This window comes from Xiphophorus maculatus, chromosome 20, assembly GCF_002775205.1.
Source record: "Xiphophorus maculatus strain JP 163 A chromosome 20, X_maculatus-5.0-male, whole genome shotgun sequence".
NCBI lineage: Eukaryota > Metazoa > Chordata > Actinopteri > Cyprinodontiformes > Poeciliidae > Xiphophorus > Xiphophorus maculatus.
Window position 1 is genome coordinate 14,106,626 of NC_036462.1, and position 20,288 is coordinate 14,126,913.

A 20,288-nucleotide genomic window follows, 5' to 3' on the forward strand; every position below is an offset into this window, starting at 1 on the left:
TAATTTGTCTTTAGATTGGAGTTTGTAAAGTTCCCCAATAAACAAATTTTCAGTTCTATTGGAATTGTGATGCCATGTATGTCTGATAACGTTTCGCAAACTCCCTTCCAAAAGCCCTGCAATTTAGAGCAAGTCCAGGTAGCATGGAGGAACGTTCCTTCCTCCACGCCGCATCTAAAATGAAGAGGAGACATATTGGAGTTATATTTATGTAATTTTTATGGGGTAACACATAACTGATGTAAAAATTTTTATTGTACTAGTCTAAATCGAGCATTTAGAGTAGAGGTGAGACCTTCTCTGCACAAATTATTTCATAACTGCCTCTCAATAAGTATTCCCAAATCCTTTTCCCATTTGATTCTGGAACTATCCATACCATTAATAGTTAAAGTTGACATGAGTGCTGTATACACCCTTGAGATGATTTTACATAATGGCTGACTGGCATGACACATTTCCTCAATGGGAGACATGGACGGTAACTTCCAACTTCCTTTCTGATTAGTTCTTATGAAGTCGCGAAGTTGGAGAAAGCCAAGGAAATCTTTATTTGACAATTTAAACTTTTCTTTCAACTGCTGTAGTGACATAAATACTTCCTTTTTGTAGCAGTGCTCCAAACGCTGCTACAAAATTCCTTTTTCCTGCCAGGATCTAAAGTTACCAGACTGAAAAATTGTTGGTAGCAGTCCATTTCCCCATAACGGGGTTTTAGGAGAGAGCCTTCTAGCTTAAACAGTTCATGAAGTTTATACCAAATTTGGATTGACTGAATTATTAAAGGGTTATCAGTTAGATTGTTGATAGTTTTATTATCCCACTTATAAAGCAAATATATTGGCATCTCTTCTTTTATCTCTGTTGTTTCAATTTTGAGCCATGAGGGAGGAGCCTGCAAATCAAACATCTGTGCCAAGAACCTCATCTGAGTCGCATAATAGTACTGAAAATTAGGGAGAAAATTTGGGAGCTTCAGTCCTCCATCCTCCTACTGCAGCGATAATTTATCAAATGTAGCTACGTTTAAATCTGTGACTTAAAAACCACCCAGACGTCCAATAAAAACCACTGAAAAATATTTTTGTCCTCTAGTTACACTTTTGCTCAAGGTATCTGTTTCAAGTCTCCCCTATAAAACATTTTGGTTTCATATTGGTTTCGCCAACTAACCAGCAAACCATTTTGCAACACATTTTGGTTGCTTAAATGTCAAATGTCTATTGTCAGGGGTTTCACATTAAACTGTTTCACACCTAATAGAGCTTAATGTGAAACCTCAAGCCTCACCACAGAAATGAAATATGCACCAGACGAGACAGAAGTCGCTGGCTATGAGTCACAGAGAAATCCTTGCCGTGTCTCGAACCACACCAAAGAGTAGCAACTTGCATTATTTACGAGAGCAGCAGCATGGTCTATGTCTGCAATGACGTGAAGTCAAGAGTATGGAAACAAATAAGCGGTGCATGAACAGTGGTTGGGTGTTTTACTCACCCCTGTGCATTGGAATACACTAGAAGTTAGTGAAAATGAAAAATAAACGATTCATTGATTTGATTTCAAAGCAAACCCTGCAGTTCAGACAGTAATAAAAGTAGCCATAATTATTCTGGGGTAGATTTAATATAATCAGAGCTTATAACACAAAAACCTCCATCTTAAACCTGAAAGCAAATTGAAGTAATTTTCTTATTCCTGTGTTTTCAAAGTATCTTTATTTATGTTAAGTCACAGAAATAATGAGGAAATGACTTTTTCATATAAAGCAGCATTGTTTTTAACACCATAATGTAAAATTTAAACTGACTTATATTCCCTCTCTGTCCCTACAGGCTGAGTTCTCGGAGGTCAATCTTGTTGCTCATTCAAATGGAACCTGCAATGTGGACATGCAGGTCATCAGGGGCGGCACCAAGGTCGTCAGGTCCGCTCCACATGCCTCATCTACACACTTATACACATAATAACTAACCAAGCAGTTGGTTAATTGCTAATAAAATCTCCAACTCTGACCACATAAAATATTTTAAAACCAAACTGCCTTAATCAAGCCTTTGCACACAATTCCTAAAATAAAATAAAATAATAAAAAGGCAAGATTTAAACACTATGACGTCTGCTGCAGTGCCCTGGAAAAGTATTTTGCAAAAACCCGTTTACGACTATTGACAGTGTATTTTATTAGGCTTTTTATGAGATAGACCTTTACAAGAAAAAATGTTTGTTGGATCCAAAAAGATTCAGTTTTGTCTAATTTTCTTCCTATAACAAAGTACACCATTAGAATTCTTATTAGAATTGTTCAAAACATAATAAAAACAAACCAAACCTCATGCTGAGACATGTTCTAAAAGGTATCTCGTCATCCAGAGAAACCTTTATTTCCCATTTATTTTTAAATTTTACATCAATATTTAACCATTGATAAACAATGTTCTGTTACGTTTCTGTGGTAATAACTGATGATCCACAGGCTTCTCTTTTCTGTGAAACAGAAACCCCCAAGAATGTGCTTGAAAGTAATAAGGTGACTTGTTTACTGAAAGCAATGACAAAAGGCAGTACCTACAGTCTGGCGCAGTTGATGTGCCTGCGAACATAAAAAACTTACCGTAAACCAGACAATAACACACACTCACACATACCACAAACCCCCACTGACTCAACACAAGTGCTCAGCCAAAGGACTGGCAGCATTTAGCCAAGAATCTAACGCCCCTGCAAAGCAACAAACAAGCAACAGGAAATGAAGACGGCAGCTTCAGTCTGGTAATCAGCAGCTCTGTCTTGACATTCTGCTTTATGAAGGGGTGGTCCACACACACTGCTGCAAGGAATGAAAGAAACAGGAGCAAATGTAACAGATGGAGATCCAAGCAAGCTTTTATTTATAAAAAAAATCTAGTTTACATGCACCATCAGCATGACTTCTCAAAGTCATGCTGATGGTGCTGTTATGTGTTTAGGATGTCTTTGTAAAATTCCTCCCAGACCTCTAAAGTTTTTCTACTTCTTCATTCTCCCCCAAACACGGGTTTTCAGTGGAGACAGTCATTAAGGTTACAACACAAACATTAGCCCTTCATTCCTAACTTCAGTGCTGGGTTTTTAGACCTCGGCGTTCCTAACTATCTGCATTTGTCTCAGTAATTGCACTGTGTCCATCGATTTCAAGTCTCAGCAGTGATTTGCTAACTGCTCAGAGACTGCAAGTTGCTTAGTAACCTCCATCACTTCCCAGAACATGTCACTATACAATCCACAACTTTCCTCTGTCTGTTCTTATCATTTTCTCTTGCTATCCTTTCTTTCTCTCTTTATTAAAAAAACCCTGATCAATAAATGCATTGTTTCTATTGTTTAAAAGCAAAAGTTGGAACTTGAATGGTTTTGTTTATTGGAAAAAAGGGGACAGTCATTGAAGGCGGCATTCACAGTTTGAGTACTTTGACTGCAGTTGGGCACATGCTGGTTTTGTCCCAGCAGTATACTTGAAGCATTTGCTAATCTCTCTGTACGTGCATGCATGGTTACCTTCCATCTGCTCAGCCAGGTCAAATTACACCAACTCACTGGCACTGAACGGACAATCACTTTGGACGGAACAAGATCGTGAAAGAGACTTTTATTTCTAGATTTATTTTTTTCTGGTCCAGGGAGTAAAGTTAGGACATGCTTAGTATTTCTGCTGCTGTCAACAAACCTAAAAGCCTTAAAATGAAGGCTAGTACATCCATCTAATAATTCACAAGAGTCACAAGTGAATAGTGAATAAATGATGTGCGCAAAGTAGTCCAGATTCCCTGGAAATTACAAGTACTGGCAGATGAGGACGATATCACTAGGAGTGGTAAAAGTAAAGACAAGTGTCTTGATGGTAAACAAATTTTTTTTGACTGAGGCATAATCTCTACAAGCTACCATTCACTCTTTTCAGTTCCTGTTGTAAAGCTGCTTGCTGCTACAGGAAATTAGAATAGTAGAAGTGTTGTGACGTGTTTCAAAGGTCCAACCATTTAGATAAATGATTATTATTTTCAGTAGTTTTCAGTATTCCTGTTTCAGAGAATGTTATACCCTACTGTCCCAAAGTTCATTGGCTTGCAAGTCTATAAAAAGCCAAGACTGCAATACTTTAACTACAATATGCACAGGTGTGTTTTGCTAATAACAAAAATATGCAGTATAGGAGGCAAATGTGCCTTTTGTCTTCATGGGGAAGTTACAGTATGCTTGATTGCATGTTCTGAACTACAGTCAAATTTAAAGTTATTAAAAGGACATTTTTACTGACTAAATTTGTTGGTATCCTTTCCAATATGCCGTCATGCCATCACAAAAAACTTGTTTCATTCCACTTGTAAAAAAGTACAAAAAATACTCGAGATAAACACTTCTATAGCAAAAAAAATGTTTTTTTGGGGGGGGAGTTTTATGGATGGCAAAAATGAAGCAGACCTCTTGCAGAAGCAATAAACATTTTTCACTGCTGCAAGAAAAAGTCTGAAACTTTCAAGAAGAACACCCCTATTGTTCATGGCAATAAAACAGTCATTTTCCATTGGGAAACCAAGAAAAGCTGAAGCCAAAATGATAGTACGACTTGTTCCTCTTCATCAGCTCAGTTGACGTCTAGGAATTGAATTCTTTCTTCACGAACACCCAGTTGTGTTGACACTTTTGCAGTGTTGTTCCTTTCTACCGTTTTATTATAACACCACTCTCCATTTTCTTTAATGTCAGAGTCATTACTCACCTCTGTCCGCTTCTCTGCTCTAGCCCACATTCACTCACTTTCTCACTCACACCGAGAAACAAGGATGGGCAACAGGAGTCATTGCCCATCTTTGTCAACCTTTCCCTGAGCTGAACTGCAGTGAATATTGTGACTGATCGTAACCTGCTGGTCACATCTTGCTTTCCTGACTCTACTGCTGTGGTTTTTTGCACTTAATTTGTATGGGGAGGCTTACTCAGTTAGAAATGTATGAGGAAGAAATACATTTAAATATAAATGCATGAAATTAAGCAACCTTTAGAGTCCACTTACCATGTTAAGGATTATGTATCCCTTGCTCCCTCAGCAGATTTCTCTGCAGTTCTTCTGCTGTAACTGCTAATGCTGCAGTCGGCCACCTCAGTGACACACGTCGCCAACAGCCGAGTTTCACCTTCTGGTGATGAGGTTACCCAACAGGACGAAATGTGTGGGAAGGCTACACAGCTTCCTGCTGTCCTGCCTCAACCCCATGCTAGAGGCCTAACACCAAAATAACCTTCAGACTGAACTGCAAGGCCATAATTATAGATGTCAAAACAAACATGGAGACTTGTGATTGTTAGCAGAAGTCTCACATATTAGGCAGGAAGACAGAAAAACACACGGAAAACAAAACACAAAATTATATAAACAGTAAATATATATCTATATAAACATAGACATACATTATCATTACAGGTTTATTATTGTTTTAACTGTCTTTATGTCCCTGCTCCAGGTCATTCAGGCCTGATTTTGTTTTGGTGCGCCAACACGCCTTCAGCATGGCTCAAAATGAGGACTTTAGAAACTTGATCATTGGTCTTCAGTATGCAGGCGTCCCTTCAGTCAACACTCTGGACTCCATTTACAACCTGTGTGACAAACCCTGGGCTGTAAGTGAACTTTGCAGAAAACATGCAATATTTTTTTAGAAGAGTTTTCAGAGATGTGAAGGTAACATTTACTTTTAGTTTTAAATGCATTTGTATTGGTCCACAATGCATGAGTGTGAAGAGTTAAGAACCAAAGTTTAGTTTGTAGCACTTTTCAACTTTATTGTTTTTCTCTCTGTTCTCCAGTTTTCCCAGCTGATCAACAACCAGAAGCGGTTGGGTTCAGATAAGTTTCCTCTCATTAATCAGACGTTCTACCCCAACTACAGAGACATGGTAAAGGCTTTTTCTGGTTTATTCCATATTGTGAGTTATGAGTCTCCACTAAAACATTTACAACCACCAATGTGGTTCAAATTACCTCAAACAATGGACAATTTCAGAGAAAATGATTTTGTGTGCATACAATGGTAAATTTGAGATCTTTTAAGAGTGTATTTAACTATTGCAGCAAAATGATAACATAAACAACAAACAACTTCAATAAATTTTAAAAAGAGGAGAAAATGTAAATAAACATATGCCACTATCCAGTTAGATCTGCGTGAGTAAACTAATCTGTTGACATCAAGCTTCTAGTTAAGGCTTTCTTCATTATTTCCACAACCAATTTTGATGTGTTGTTTAAATCATTTCTCTGGCAGACTGTCCATTTATCAGTCCTTTCAGATTCACCCAAAATCAACAGATCTTCACATTTTTGTGCTAATTTATTTCTAATTTTCAACAAAAATTCATATTGGGTTAAGTGACTGCTAACTCCCACTTGCATTTCTTACTTCTACTGTACTATTGCCTTAGAGTTACTCAATGTCAATTTAAAGTCTGTGATCAATGTGGCGCGTAACAAAAAGTCACATTTACTGTCATACATCAACACAGAAGCAATATAATTTTTGTGGTCATTCTTTGACATGTTTTATATGGATTTGAAAATTTAAGGCTGTTCAGAACAGGGGTTACGTCACTGTCTGCTGATATTGAGATATTTAAGGTATTTAAAGAATAGGCGAATTTCTCAGAAATATTTCTAAAGTAGCACCACAAAATCTGTGATTTTAACTAAAAAAAAAAAAAATACAAACGTATGAAAAATCTGGAACGGACTGATTTATGTTTATTTCAACAATCACTGTTGAAGTGGAGTTAAAAATGTGAAGTAATACCTGTTCTTTATTATCTCACCTTGTTTATGGAATAGTTTTTTAAGAAGTACAAATAGTTTTAAAAAATCTTCACAGCATTTTACTATCACTGCCAGGCTTGATATTATTTCTAACGACAATGTTTTTATGTTTTAAAAGACTAATTTTAACTCCACCAAACTTTCTTCATTAACATTTGTTGTTATATGATCCAATCATCCTGAATTCAACGGTATTATTTAAAGTCATCTGGCCTGTTTTGTTAGATTTTTGTTTCTAAAGGGAATTAACAAAGAGGCAGTGATACATCGTTCCACTGAGACATTTTATATACATTTTTTTTTTGGTACATGAAGATAGAAAACTTTATGTAGACAGAAACAAAGACTTAAATACAAACCCAACAATTATTTAAGTAAAAAACAAACTGAAATCTGTTTTAACACTTCATTAAATCATACAATAGTATTATGCATTATTAATTTGTGCTTTGTGACACTGAAATAGCTGAATGAGTTTGTAAATGAGTTTATATTTAGACTACTGTCTCAAATCTGAAATGTAGACTTTCCATTTGGTTTAAACTTTTCAGTGCTGACGTGAGATAAATGTCAACATGAATCACCAAGTTGAACAGGACAGTAAAAAATATTGTCAAACTTAAATGCTTCTGATTCACAAACAAATTTTAGCAAATTTTGGCTAAGTGCAAAAAGTAGTTATTAAATTGTTTCATGTATTAAGAGAAAGAGCTATCCAGTCCAAATTTTTCTGGAAAAAATAACCACTCCTGTGTTAAACCATGTTTAACTGTCAAAATTTAATTTTACAAGTCATACTCAGGCCTGATCATAACCAGATCTGTAAAAATCAAGAGATCTCCTAAATGGAATGTGGCTGTCTACAAGAAAAAGGCTAATAATCTCCAAAGGCAACACGTTGTACCCCAGTCAAAAGAAATCCAATAAAAAGATGAGAAACAGACTTTCCAGACCTGTAGTAGCCTGGGAAGGATTAGAAAACAATTTCTTCACTTCTGGGACCCATTAACCACAAATACTTAGAATAGAGTTAAATCTTCCCAGGAGTGGCTGGTTTGCTAAAATTAAGTCCAAGAGCACAATGAGAACTGATCCAGGAGGTGACAGTAGAACATCTCCCTCAGTTGAGATCATCAATCTTGGTTGAACAATAATGAAGGGGCAAAAAAAGACATCCAAAAAAATAGAACTGATTAAAAAGAAAATCACAAAGGGCCACCTCACGTTGCTAACCATCACCTTGATACACCCAAGACCTTTAAGAAAATATTTTGTAGAATAACAGGGCATATGTAGAAATTTTTGGCTAGCTTCTGTCCCTAATAAATGAAATTATCATTTAAAAATTGCATTATATATCTACTTGGTTCTTCTTAGTCTGATGTTACAATTTGTTTGATGATCTGAAACTGGTGTGACAAAAGAGCAAAAGCAGATTTCATCAGCAAGGGTGAAATTATTTGTTCACAGCACCGTGAATGTGCTACAAAGCCGAATCTTAATGCATTATAATCTGTATGATTTATATGAAGCAATCCTGTATCAAAACAGGGGTCAAGTCAGACCCCTGTTAAGTCTTTATATTGAACAACATTTAAATGATTCAGCAGATTTCTAAAACAAATAGGTGAGCAACCCACCTTCAGTTTCAAGGAGTTAAAAAACCAAACCTTATCCTGTTATCTCATTTCCTCTAAAGAGGAAAGGCTTAGCTTCTACAGGTGGCAGTGCTGTAGCCCAAGCGCTGGATTAGGTTTTTGGTACAAAAAAACAAAACAAAAAAAAAGACAGAGGTCCACGAAGGAAACTAAGCGGGATGAGAAGCACTACTCTAAAAGAAAACATGTGGTTAGTTATGAAAATGTTAATTCAACAAAATTACTATATTTACAGTTTCAAAATTTTGAGATAAAATGTCATATAATTTCTGTATCACAACAACAAATAACACAAGTAATTGGTTAACTTGGGATGCTTTTCTTTGCATAAACTGCAGAATGAAAAGGTTTTAGGCACTTTAGGTTCTTATTTATGATGTATAATTCCACATTTTCAGCATTAAATCCATTACACAGAACCATCTTAAACTAAGTAAACAAAAAATTATTTAAAAAATGGCTTTACCCCAAAGATTAAGAAAACTCCTGCAATTTTTGTTTTTCTTTCTTCACATCACTTTTAATTATACCAATAAATTAAAACTATTCTGCAATTGCACATTATGCACCCTTGTTGCAGCTTAAGTGCCTAAAACCTTTACAAAGCACAGTATATTCAGTGTATTTTCATTTGTGTCAGCATTTCAGATAGAAATTCAACATCAGGATGCTGCAGTCAGGATACACGTGATTAGACTCTGCAAGGTTGATACAAGAAAGGATTCTATTATTTTAGTGTTCTTAAACATTTCTTTAGCACTTCTGTAAATTCAGAACTTAAATTGCTATTTCACCTATTGTACATCACACAAATAATCATAGGGCTTAAAAGGAGTGCATTTACAATGAGGCAAAAACCTTCACTCAAAAGTGAAATATTAGCTGTGGATATTCTGCTGCTGTTCTCACTCTGTAACAACATGTGAAGAGGAATGTATGAAAATGAGTCAGAGAAATGCTCAAAGACCCTGCACTTTAAATATTTATTTTCCTGTTGCTGGATCAACTGCCTGAACTTTGCCACCGATAGCTTAATGGCAGCTTTTTCTCCAGCGGGTTTGAAAAATCAGCAAATTTTCCACTTTTTTTCTAGTTGCTTCTTTGCAAGCCAAATGCGTGCTAAATATGCCAAAAGCAGGGTTGGATTTTCCCTAAGGGATTTTTAAGTCGGTGTTACAGATCACGGGTCGGTCATGTCCAAGAAGTCCTTCTCAGGCGGAGGCCCACCCCGGTACCAGCCACAGCTTGTGTCCGATCGTCGGATGCAGGCATACTGCCGAGCCTGCTCCCCATTCAGACTGTTATCCAGCAGCCAGTCCGTCCACAGGCACTCGTTCTCTCCTGTAGATGCGCAAGGCACCGTGTAGCACGTGTTGATCTGACGAGAGAGAAAAATTATTCAGATGTTATTCATAGAACTGACAGTGCTGATCAATTTTGTCTCCCTTGGGTTTTGTAACTGGGAGAATATTTAAGACAAATTTGCGAAAGCATGTGTTTTGTACTCTTGTTTTGCAAAGATCTTGTAGGCAGCACAACATGATCTTACATGACTTGTGGGAAATTTTAAACAGGATATCGTATATGCTGTTTGTTCAAATTTCTCTAGCAAACTTCTGAATCCTTCAAAGAACAGTTGCATGTACTGTACATTGAGATTAAATTACACACAGTTGGACTCCATTTAAATGACTTCGGTTGCACTGGATTTTAGTCAGAGATATAAAACTACAGAGGTAATCTGTTTGCCAAATATTCTGAAAAACACATATCACAATTATACTCTACTTTGTGCTTGTCTATTGCATAAAATGCAAATAAAATAAACTGAAGTTTGTGTTTTTAACAAAACTTTAAAAGTATAGGTGGAGTAAACTCACTCTGCATTCACAGCCCATCTGGTATCTGTAGTTAAGGTTCTTTTTTTGTGACAGCGATAAGTTGTCCCACGACTCCACCAGGTCACACTGGCCGATAGAAATCCGTCCATCGCTCCACATGCTTCCTGTTTAGATACATCCCGTAATCAGCAATTAGTTTGACAGTCTTCTGAATCTTATAAAATTGTTACAGCAGTAAACAATAACTTTAATTACAGCCTTTAGTCAAACCTTTTAGACATTATTTTGAGTAATTAGGCTGCTGTGATTTTGTTAGGAATGCAATCAGAAAAGTTTTGTTGCTTTTCTTTTAGTTTGATGAAATTAAGGTAAACAACAATTAACAGAAAAGTATTACAGTTTTGTCATAGTTCTGTTCTAAAATCAGGCACCAGTCAGTCATCAAGTGATTTAAATGGTGACTAATTTTCTCTGGACTGTGTCTGATTGGTGAAATACTGGATAAAATCATTAACATGATGTGATACAGAGGCACATTTTTCTTAGTTACTTTTCAAAATACAGGTAAGACAAGAGAAGATGTCAGGAGAGAGGTTTTGATCTTCTTCAGCTATGAAAGGGTCAGTAAAGAATAGCTACTCAGCTAAACTTATATATATTTGAAGTCAGAATAGTATAAATCACATTTTGGAGGCACAAAGTATTCATGGCAACAATTATTTTGAAACTTTTTTTTAAGTTTCTCCTGAGACTCTAGTACTTGTAGAGAGTCTTTTAAGTACTAAATAAATCAATATCCACAAATCAATATCCATGTGAAAGAAAGAAAATTGGAATGGCCGATCAGACATAAAAGAAAATCGATAATGGCAGGATCGATAATGTTGTGCTACTTTTGCTCTCCTTCCTGTTTCCTCTGGAAACTAACAACATCTGTGTCAGATTCACTGACAGATGTTTCACTGAAAGTGTTACAATAGAGTACAGGTTGCAGACTATACCTGAGAGCAGATAGCCTGCTTTGTTATTGGAGTCCAGTTTGACTCCACAGAGTGAAGAGTAGACAGGAGTGTACACATACTGGATGTCCTTGGCTCGGTCAAAACCTTTGAACATCTGGACACACAGAGGAGAAGAAAAAGTTTTCTGATACTTAGATTTGTTATTTATCACGTGAGAAGGTGTTGCAAGATGAAAGGATTAAACAAGGTAAACACTGAAGTAATTTTTTTTCCTATTTAATTAGCATCAATGTTAGAATGTAGAATCAATACATTTAGTTTTCTGGCTGATCCATTAAAAGAATTTGTAATAACCAAGGTGCATTATAAATCCTATGCCAAAAGTTTTGTATTTGCCGTTTCATATAAGACAGTTTGCACTTTTTTTTGTCTTTGGACATTTGTCATGTTAGGTGAATTTTAGTTTTGGATAACTTTCGCAGTTTTGAGGCAAATTAAAATTTTCTTTTTATATATATGCAGTACATATATATATTGTCAAATACTGCAATCTGAGATCTTTAAGCATTTTTGTCCCTCTAACTCATTGAAAATTCCTACTTTGAATACGCTTCATTAAATTTATTTTTTTTTTTTCCACATTCATTGGTGTTGAAATCCCTTCAAAATGTCATATTTTGTTGTTTTCTACTTGGTGAGTATATCTTGTCATTTGCTCGAAGTCTAATAATTAATTTAATGGATCGGGATAAACTAATTTTTTAACAATTTAATGACTGCAAATAATTTTAACCTTTACTGAAAAAAATATTACTTTGTGTGTGGGTTTTTTGAAAATAAATTGAGCTAAAACTTTTATCCAAAGGGTTATAAATTCAAACAATCTATGAAGTTTTGTTACATGATGATGACTAAAGATGATAGAGCCTTTAATTACAAAAATGTGGAAAATTACTTTATAGGACTCTTTAAAATAACATTTTTGTGGAGCAAAAACTGGAGACAAAGGGTTGAGACAAAGAATGAAAAGTGTTAAATCCAGTTGCTTTTTAATTTTGAGGATAAAGTTCAGAGATTCTCATCACTGGAGGCTGGAAAATGTCTGCCCTTGAGATAAAGTGTGAAATATTTATGCAATCACAAGGACTTTCCAACTTAGCTGAAAGAAGGACACAAGAAGGTGGGATGTTACATAAAGTGATGCTGCACTATCAGACATTTATAAAGTCTAAACTACTTTTGTTTGTGGCATCACTCGTATTTTATTACTTTTACAGACAAACAATACATAAATCCTGCTGACATATGCATGTAAAACAGCTGTATTCACACAAAGTGATGCCACCATCAGCAGCTGATGCTGCCGTCTAAGAACTCACCTTGATCATTTTGATTTCGTACTGGATCATCTTCATGTAAGGTGAGGAGCTGTTGCTAGGCGACACAATCTTCTCTCCAGAGATCTTTGCCCTTATCACTGTTAGGAAAAGAGAGAGAGAAAAAAAAACGCAAACAGGAAGAAGGGTTCAGATTAATTGAACTAGAAAATAAATGTGAACATCAGGATAGGTGTGCTCTACAGGATAATATCATGGGTGATTCCTTTATTTATTTGTATGGGTTGATTGGTGGGTACATAGGCAGATCTGTGCCCCTCTCCTACCTCTTTGGCTCCCATTTTGTTTGTCACTCCTCTTCCTCCCCACACTGACAGTGTCGCAGCCTCGCAGTAGTGATACAGGATGTGTCACTCTTCTCCTCTGGGAGGAAATTCAAAACCCTCATGGAATAACAAGTAGCTCTCTGCTCGCTATGTCCTCGCTAACTCCATACACACTAATACAGTATGCACACATTATGCATATTAGATTTAATGTTCAATCTGCAAATTGCAGATTGAAACCTTAATATCTGTGCCTTCGTTGCTACAAATGAAGTTTTCTCATCCAACAAACTCTTTGCGTTTGTATCATAGTCTGATTCAAACTAACAGCACCTGAGTCTGGAGTGAACTCCTCCCAGCACCAATAATGATCCAATCACAGATTAATGACAACACCAAGACTCAGCAGTGCAATAGCTTTAGTTTTTTTTTCTGGCTAAGGAGATATTTCAAATCCATACTGGAGATGTTAATGTTAGCATGCTGCTCTGTGTCTGCAGCTGTAACACAAACCATTTCTTGGCACAATAGAATAATATGCTTCCTGACTTGTTCTGTATAAAATAAATGTATAAAGTTAGACTTTCTGCAAGTTTGTGATCTATTCCTGGTCTTATATTTATTTGTATAGGTTTTTGGCCTAGGCTTTAATTTAAAATGCTATGATGCAGTGTTCAACGGTTTTCATTTATTTACCAAATTTTCAAATATCAAGAACCAGCTACAAAGTAAAGTTAGACAAGGACAGAAAATTTTAAAATAAAAACTTTAGTGCTAAAAAGCTGAACATTTATTCTGAGCAACAACACTACATTTTCTGTTGTTAAATATCTTTATATGAGTTTGCAATTCCCAGAAAAAGGTAAAAATCTCACATTGTAAAATAAAAGCCTTTAGTCTTATAGATGACAGTCTAGAGAAGAGCCAGAAGTGGGTCAAGTTAAACCATTAAAGCATTAGAAAGCAGGAGAGGCAGAGTGAACCTCATACACACGGCTTACCAAACCACCCACTTGGTTTTCCTTTTGGGTCATCACATAACTACGCCACGGTTTTTTGTGCTGGAAAGAGGAGGAGGAGCTCAGGCTGTTCTGTGAAATGAGCTCAGGCCAAGCTCAGTCTTTTTGTTTATTTGCCGAACTCCCCGGCGGATAGAAAGGCGGACAAACGCCTTGGGGTTTAATCTGAGCGTATAGCATTGCCCAGCCAGATACAGCTGCTTTAGACATGTTGCCTTTGCAGAAAATGTCACAGATTAATGTTTTCTTGAACTTTGATGTACTTCTTTCATTTATTTACAGCTCAATCTTAAAATCATCAAGTACACACAATTTGTGGTAACACATTTAGACAATACTTTCTTAACAGGGTTTTTTTAACATTAATGTAAGAAAGAAATGACTGAAATTAAGAACGATCACATTTTGGAACCATTGATTCTGCTTTTCCGTTTTTGGCAAGCTTAATTTTATTTTGTCTAATTTTGAATAGAGGTCAAACTTTTTTCAAACGTATATATTTTTAATGTATCATTAAAATTTTTGTTCAATGTTCAATAAAAATGAATTATTAAAAATGGAAAATATGATCCCTGAAGACTATAAGATTATATTATAGCATCTTTTTTATTATTAATTTTTAAAAAACATTTATATAATAATAAAAAAAACAGATACTGCTCAGATTTGTGCTGTGTTAAGTATAAAAATATTTATAACAGTTTTGACTTTTTTTCACTTTAAATATATTGTTTTGTGAATAAAGTGCATGTAGAAAGTGTAATATTTTACCATAAGTGATGGTGTCATTTCTCCTTTTTGAGCTGAGAATAATCAGAAACAATTGCTTATTGCATGCTGATCCCAATATGTAATATTAACAGGTGGCAGGAGGTAACACTGCCTGTGTTGTTGTAATTAATCATTCAGCTAAAAGCTTTGCTGAATGCAATAGGTTATACATATGGTAAAACATGCTTGGTGAAACTTCATATTTAAATACAAAGTGCAGGAATGCTTTACTATATATTAAAGCAACAAGAGAGAAATGTATTAACCTCTATTTGTTACTTCCACAATTCAGAAGTTTACATTTACTGCCTTCTATTTAGTTTTGTGACTTGGGTAAAGCGTTTTTTTGGATATTTATTTATATCCAAGCTCTAAGCTTTTTCTTGAATATTGATATTGTCTATTTTTCTCATCCCTCCTGCTGGAAAACATCCACACACCATTTCTGAATTCCAAATCTGTTGTTTCCAGCTGAAATGATTCTTCTCAATGAGATTTTCCAAGCGTTTGTCATTCAATAAAAGCATCATTCACCTGCCTGATCTTAGATACCCACTCAAGTTGCTGCAGCTGTTTTATGCACTTAGAAAAACAGCCACACCTGCAAAGTCTGAGTGCCTGTTCATCTGCTCCACATCTACATCACTAAAAAGAAATATTGCAAACTTGTACCATGAGAACTGATGTAGTAAGTAACTTCCCCCTCCCAGATGAATCAGCACCCTTGTCATGCTCACAAAGCTGGACTGTCAGTGGGCTTTCACACTGATATTGTTAGTATGCAGACCATCAGACAGTGCCTATAGACATGGAAATGAGGTGGTGAGTTAGAGGGTAAGAAAGAGAGAGATGGAGTAGGCTGTGTTCGCATGGACTGGCCTCCATCCAGCGAACACACACATGCACCTACACAATGTCAAACAAACATTGACCAAGGAATCATCCAGGGTTTGTGCACACATTTGGATATTACTCAGATGTACAGCTTTATTCACACAGCTTGTCGACTCCAACAGCATTGTCAGGTCAACTTCAGGCCACCACAGGCCTGTGCTTCGAAAACAGCCTGGAGGGTGTGACCACACACACCAGGAAGTGAGACATTTTGGTCCAAATACTCGAGGGGTATTAGGACTTTGTTATTCATAATACCAGAAAGTTATTTCCTACCTGAAAAGAGTCTAACTGTTTATTCAGAGATTGATCCATACATTAAGAACTAAAACAAATCCAAGCCTAAGCAGCCAGCCAAACAAAGGATCCCAAGGTCAGATTTTGGGGATTTTTATTACCAGTCGCTTCCGCGGTGAATACTTTTTGATGTTTACAAAAATTTTAAAGACATTGTCCTTATAACTTTTAGATCTGATCTGTTTATCTCTTTCAAAGTAGTCTGACCTGTCCTTTAACATTTGACTACAATGAGGAAAAACATCACTGAGATGAGATTATGAGTTTCTTCTTTGTTAAGTTGTCTGCAAATAAGATGCATTTTTGTGTTTTATTCTCTTTCATGCTTAAGCAATTTATAGGTTGTTAAGTGGCTTAAACAAAAGACTACTAAAGATGGCTATGTTAAAGATTTAACTGGAAAATAAAAAAAAAAGCAGCTTATGTCCAAAGAACATCTTTGGTGTCTTAAAGACTTTTAAGCACATGAAAAAAGGGTGCAATTTAAATAAACTAAAGTGCAAAAAAATGTTTTCCACAAACAGAGATGCTTATAACACCTGAAACAAAATTTCTACTTGTTTCTTTTGAAGTGCAATTTAACATTAGAGCTACAGCAAACCTAACTGCCATCGGCAAATAGAAAAGCAGAATTTTGAATCTATTGCAAACTATTGATTCAAAATACAAGGAATCTTTGATTACTCATCTCCTATAATGAGGCGCAAACGTAACGTAGCATGAGATAAGTCATATCACAGTCGCAGTGTCACTAGTTGTATAGTAGCTGTGCTCATGTATGACTTACTTAGAGTGAGAGCTGCAACATCCAATTGCAAACAAATTGTTTGCCAAATTACTTGTGGCAGCCTGATCTGAATTCAGGCGAACATGCTCATCTCTGATGTGGCATCATTCACAGATACAAGCTCTAACAAAATGAGCACAGAATAAATTGACTAAGTCTAATAAAGTATGTCACCAATAAGCATGAAAAGTCCAAATTTTAATTACAAAAGAAACAGTTTGTCTGCTATGATGGAATCTAGATGTAAAAAAGATGGAATTAAAGGCTGAAAAATAACACATAACATCCAAGAGTCAAAAGCAAAATAGCCAAAATAGTTAGTTTGCATTTCTAACTTGAATAAACATAGTTTGTTTTTCTCCTTTACTTATTTATGCTATATTGTTCCAGTTTTATCTTCAAACTAAGCTAATAACCCTATGCTCTTATCCAATGGCCTCTTCACCTCAAACTCAACAAAACAGGAATTTTAACTTTGAAAAATGTTCAGTGTATCATGTCCGCTGGAACTCATCGAAGTGATTGCAAAACAACAAATCATAGTTTTGCTTTAAGATTAATTTATCTGTCTTAAAATTACATGTCATGTTTGGTTTCGTACATCTAACAAAACTGAGTAAAATTTGTAATTAGGTAAGATTGTATGGAGCTAAGTGATACTTATTTGTGATACTTTGTGATTTATTTTAACTGTAAAGGCTTACGCTTACTGAATATTTTGCTGTAGGGAAAATGAATTTAAAAGAAACAGGCTGTAAGGTCTTTAGGTATGCTTTACCAGTGATTATAGCTACAGTCAGATTGCTGAATGGGATAGCTATTGCCAGACTATTTGTTTGAGGGATTTTAGCTAGCTTAATTGTTTTCTTTGAAAGGTCAAAGTAAGTTTTTGATGAATGATACATAGTTTAAAATTATTTTTATTTTAAACTTATTTTGTAAAGCTGTCTAATTGTCTTGAAGTTGTTTTGGGTTTTGGATCGGTGATGATGAAACTTGTCCTTAGGGCTGCAGATCGGATCAGTTCTGCTTCTTTAGATTCTTTGTCAGTAGCAAGCCTGCCTGAAAACGCCGTCACTTTCAATTTAGAATAATTGTTCTTGGTGGACCTTCATCTCAGTTATGAAGGGCAAAACTGATGTGCAACATCCTGTCACAAAACAAATCCTCTCAAATGCTTCCATCACATCTCAATAACATTATGCTCAGCTTCCATTTCAATATAGCACAGTTTTTTAAATTCATTCAAGAAAAAAGGTTCACCCTCTAAACCTGATGGGGATTGCAGAGAAATTAGAAATCAAGACTGAAAGAGATATTTCTTTCTTCTTTATCTGCTTGTTTTTTTCTCCCTGTTGGAGTTTAACCTTTGACAGAAGCACATACTCAAGCCTTCCACTCTCTGGAGCCAAGTACTCAAATTCAAAGCAGAGTGTTAGTTTTGGCTTAAGCTTAGAGAAGGGAAAAAAGTGGGGGTGAGACTGGGCAGAGAAACAGATGAATAGAAAGTTGGCTTGTTTATTTTAACGATTGAGTTTAAGGGTTGTTTTTATGGGATTCAGAGAAATAAAATGGAAAAATGACCATTTTGACGCCATGTAGTTCTTTTCACTTATCTTTTCAGTTATTTTCACACAGTCTTATAAGTATAAGTCTATCATCCTGGTTGTATTTTAATTGCAGGTAAAATTTGACAAAGATTGCCTAAATGCTTCAGCTAAGCTGATTATCTATTACCAGATTTGTTTTCTCTGTGGATTTGGCCTTTGCACCCGTTACACTTCAGACTAAGTTGATCAATGAGCAAAACAGTCAAACTTTTAAAAAGAATTGCTGTTTTATTTTGTAAATTTAATCTTGAATGTTGTTTATTCGCTACATCATTGTAAGCAAAGGTAAAGTTTAACCTTCTTTAGTTTACTACAAATTAACTCACCAATCTCAGCGCTGCAGAAGAGCTGCTGTGGATGTGATGGGTGGCAACTGCATCCCTCCACAACGTCCTCCATGCCTGCACCAAGCAAAAGGAGCACCACCAGCCCCAGACACGCACTTCTCTCCTGGGACAAGGCCATGGTGGCTCTGGCTACCTCTTACTGTTCCACCACTTGATGAATGCTCTGCAGCCTCTTCTTGCCCCGTCGAGTTCCCTGGGAAGCAGGTCAGGCCGACAATCGGCAGAGGGGGTGCGCGGCGGATAAGACAGTGGGGTCGAAGAGATAAGAGTAGCTCTGGAGAGCTGGGACGCAGCTGTGGATAGAAATGTTTTCATAAGTTTAAAGTGCACCTCTGAATTCAAGCTTCAGCAAATAACTTGAGTTGAAAGCTACTGCTGCTCTCTTTTCTCTTCCTTCGCGCTCCCCCTCTCTGTAGACAACACACAGAGAGGCTCACAATAGTCCAATCCCCTCACACTCTGGCCTTGAATGCTGAGAGGGTCGCACACAGGGAGCCTCTTATGCGCTCAACAATTTAGGGACAGCCTCCTGAAATGCAGGGAAAAAAGCTGGCATCCTGTAACTTCTTCTTTTGCTCTCTTTTTGAAGCGTGTCATCTCCTCTGGACACTTTTACAGGGTCAAAATCATTCAGATCTCTTCTAGGTTTCTACTAAGGGTTAAATTGTGAACAAAAAATATTCCCAAAGGAGTGGAATCCTTCATATTTTTTTTCATCCCAAGGATACTTGTTTTCTTCAAGAGATGAGTTGCAGTAACTTGAACACAATCCTCATTCATATAGAATAGTTTTGATCCTTATGTTCAAATTTTTAAGAAAAAAAAACTTTTATCATTGTCTTCACATATGTTTTACGTTTACTACTAAATAAACATCCATAGCAAATATGAGTGTATTCAGTATCACTTGTAGGCCATCATATCAAAAAAAATTTAAAAGTGTGTTTCGAGTGCAATGCATAAATAAGGGAAAAACAATACTAAGAATGCCCTTGTTTTCTCAGTAAAATTATTCTAATTGACTTAGTGACATGAAATATAGACCAGATATCAGTAACAATTCAAGTAATCCACACCTACAAAGAAAGCAAAAGAAATTAATACATAAGTAATGTAAAAAAAAAGTGGAATTGCACAGATCACATGAATTGCACAGGTTTGATTTTAACTCATTGAATGGCTTTTTCTTCAGCAGTGGAGTCTTGCACAATAAACAGACAAGGAGGTTATTGTGGATGAGTGCAAGATTGCTTGCATTGTTGTCAACATTTGTTTGGCGTTCCTGTTAATAGCCACATTAAAAACATATTAAGTGAAAAAAGTTTTGAGATGTTTAATACTTATTTTCTCAACTATATTGTTGTTCCTTTCTTGGGCTTCCTGTTTGCTCCTTGAAGAAAATGATTTTATCTAAAAGATATCGACTGTAAAAACCTTTTAAGGATCCAAAATCAGAAAATTACAGACAATCTGTAAAAATATCTTTTACCTTCTTAAACTGGATTTTTCCACTGTTTGCTGAAGGGGGAAAAACACAGTTGTCACTTTCTGTGATTCAGTTTTACTCATACTTTACTTTAACTTTTGTATTACAG

At 36.0% G+C, this 20,288-nt stretch overlaps 2 protein-coding genes across 2 annotated transcripts in view; one reads left to right on the plus strand and one right to left on the minus strand.

The window, feature by feature from the left end:
- Positions 1-20,288, plus strand: part of syn2 (synapsin II) — a 78,404-nt gene that overhangs the window by 42,811 nt on the left and 15,305 nt on the right. The window contains exons 3-5 of the mRNA XM_005796958.2: positions 1,836-1,927; positions 5,502-5,658; positions 5,845-5,934. Coding sequence (XP_005797015.1) covers positions 1,836-1,927; positions 5,502-5,658; positions 5,845-5,934 — 339 coding nt within the window. The remainder of the gene's footprint in view (positions 1-1,835; positions 1,928-5,501; positions 5,659-5,844; positions 5,935-20,288) is intronic.
- Positions 6,747-20,282, minus strand: timp4 (TIMP metallopeptidase inhibitor 4). The gene is made up of 5 exons (XM_005796957.2): positions 18,673-20,282; positions 12,685-12,782; positions 11,345-11,459; positions 10,383-10,507; positions 6,747-9,880 (listed from the first exon to the last, which is right to left on the minus strand). The coding sequence occupies exons 1-5, from the start codon at positions 18,809-18,811 to the stop codon at positions 9,683-9,685; spliced, it is 675 nt and encodes a 224-aa protein (XP_005797014.1). The 5' UTR covers positions 18,812-20,282; the 3' UTR covers positions 6,747-9,682.

Coding starts and splice junctions, on each gene's coding strand:
- timp4 (XM_005796957.2), bottom strand. CDS start 18,811: ATGGCCTTGTCCCAGGAGAGAAGTGCGTGTCTGGGGCTGGTGGTGCTC. Junction 11,460..12,684: donor ACGAAATCAAAATGATCAAG/GTGAGTTCTTAG, acceptor CTGTGTGTCCAG/ATGTTCAAAGGTTTTGACCG. Junction 9,881..10,382: donor AGATGGGCTGTGAATGCAGA/GTGAGTTTACTC, acceptor CTCTCTCGTCAG/ATCAACACGTGCTACACGGT.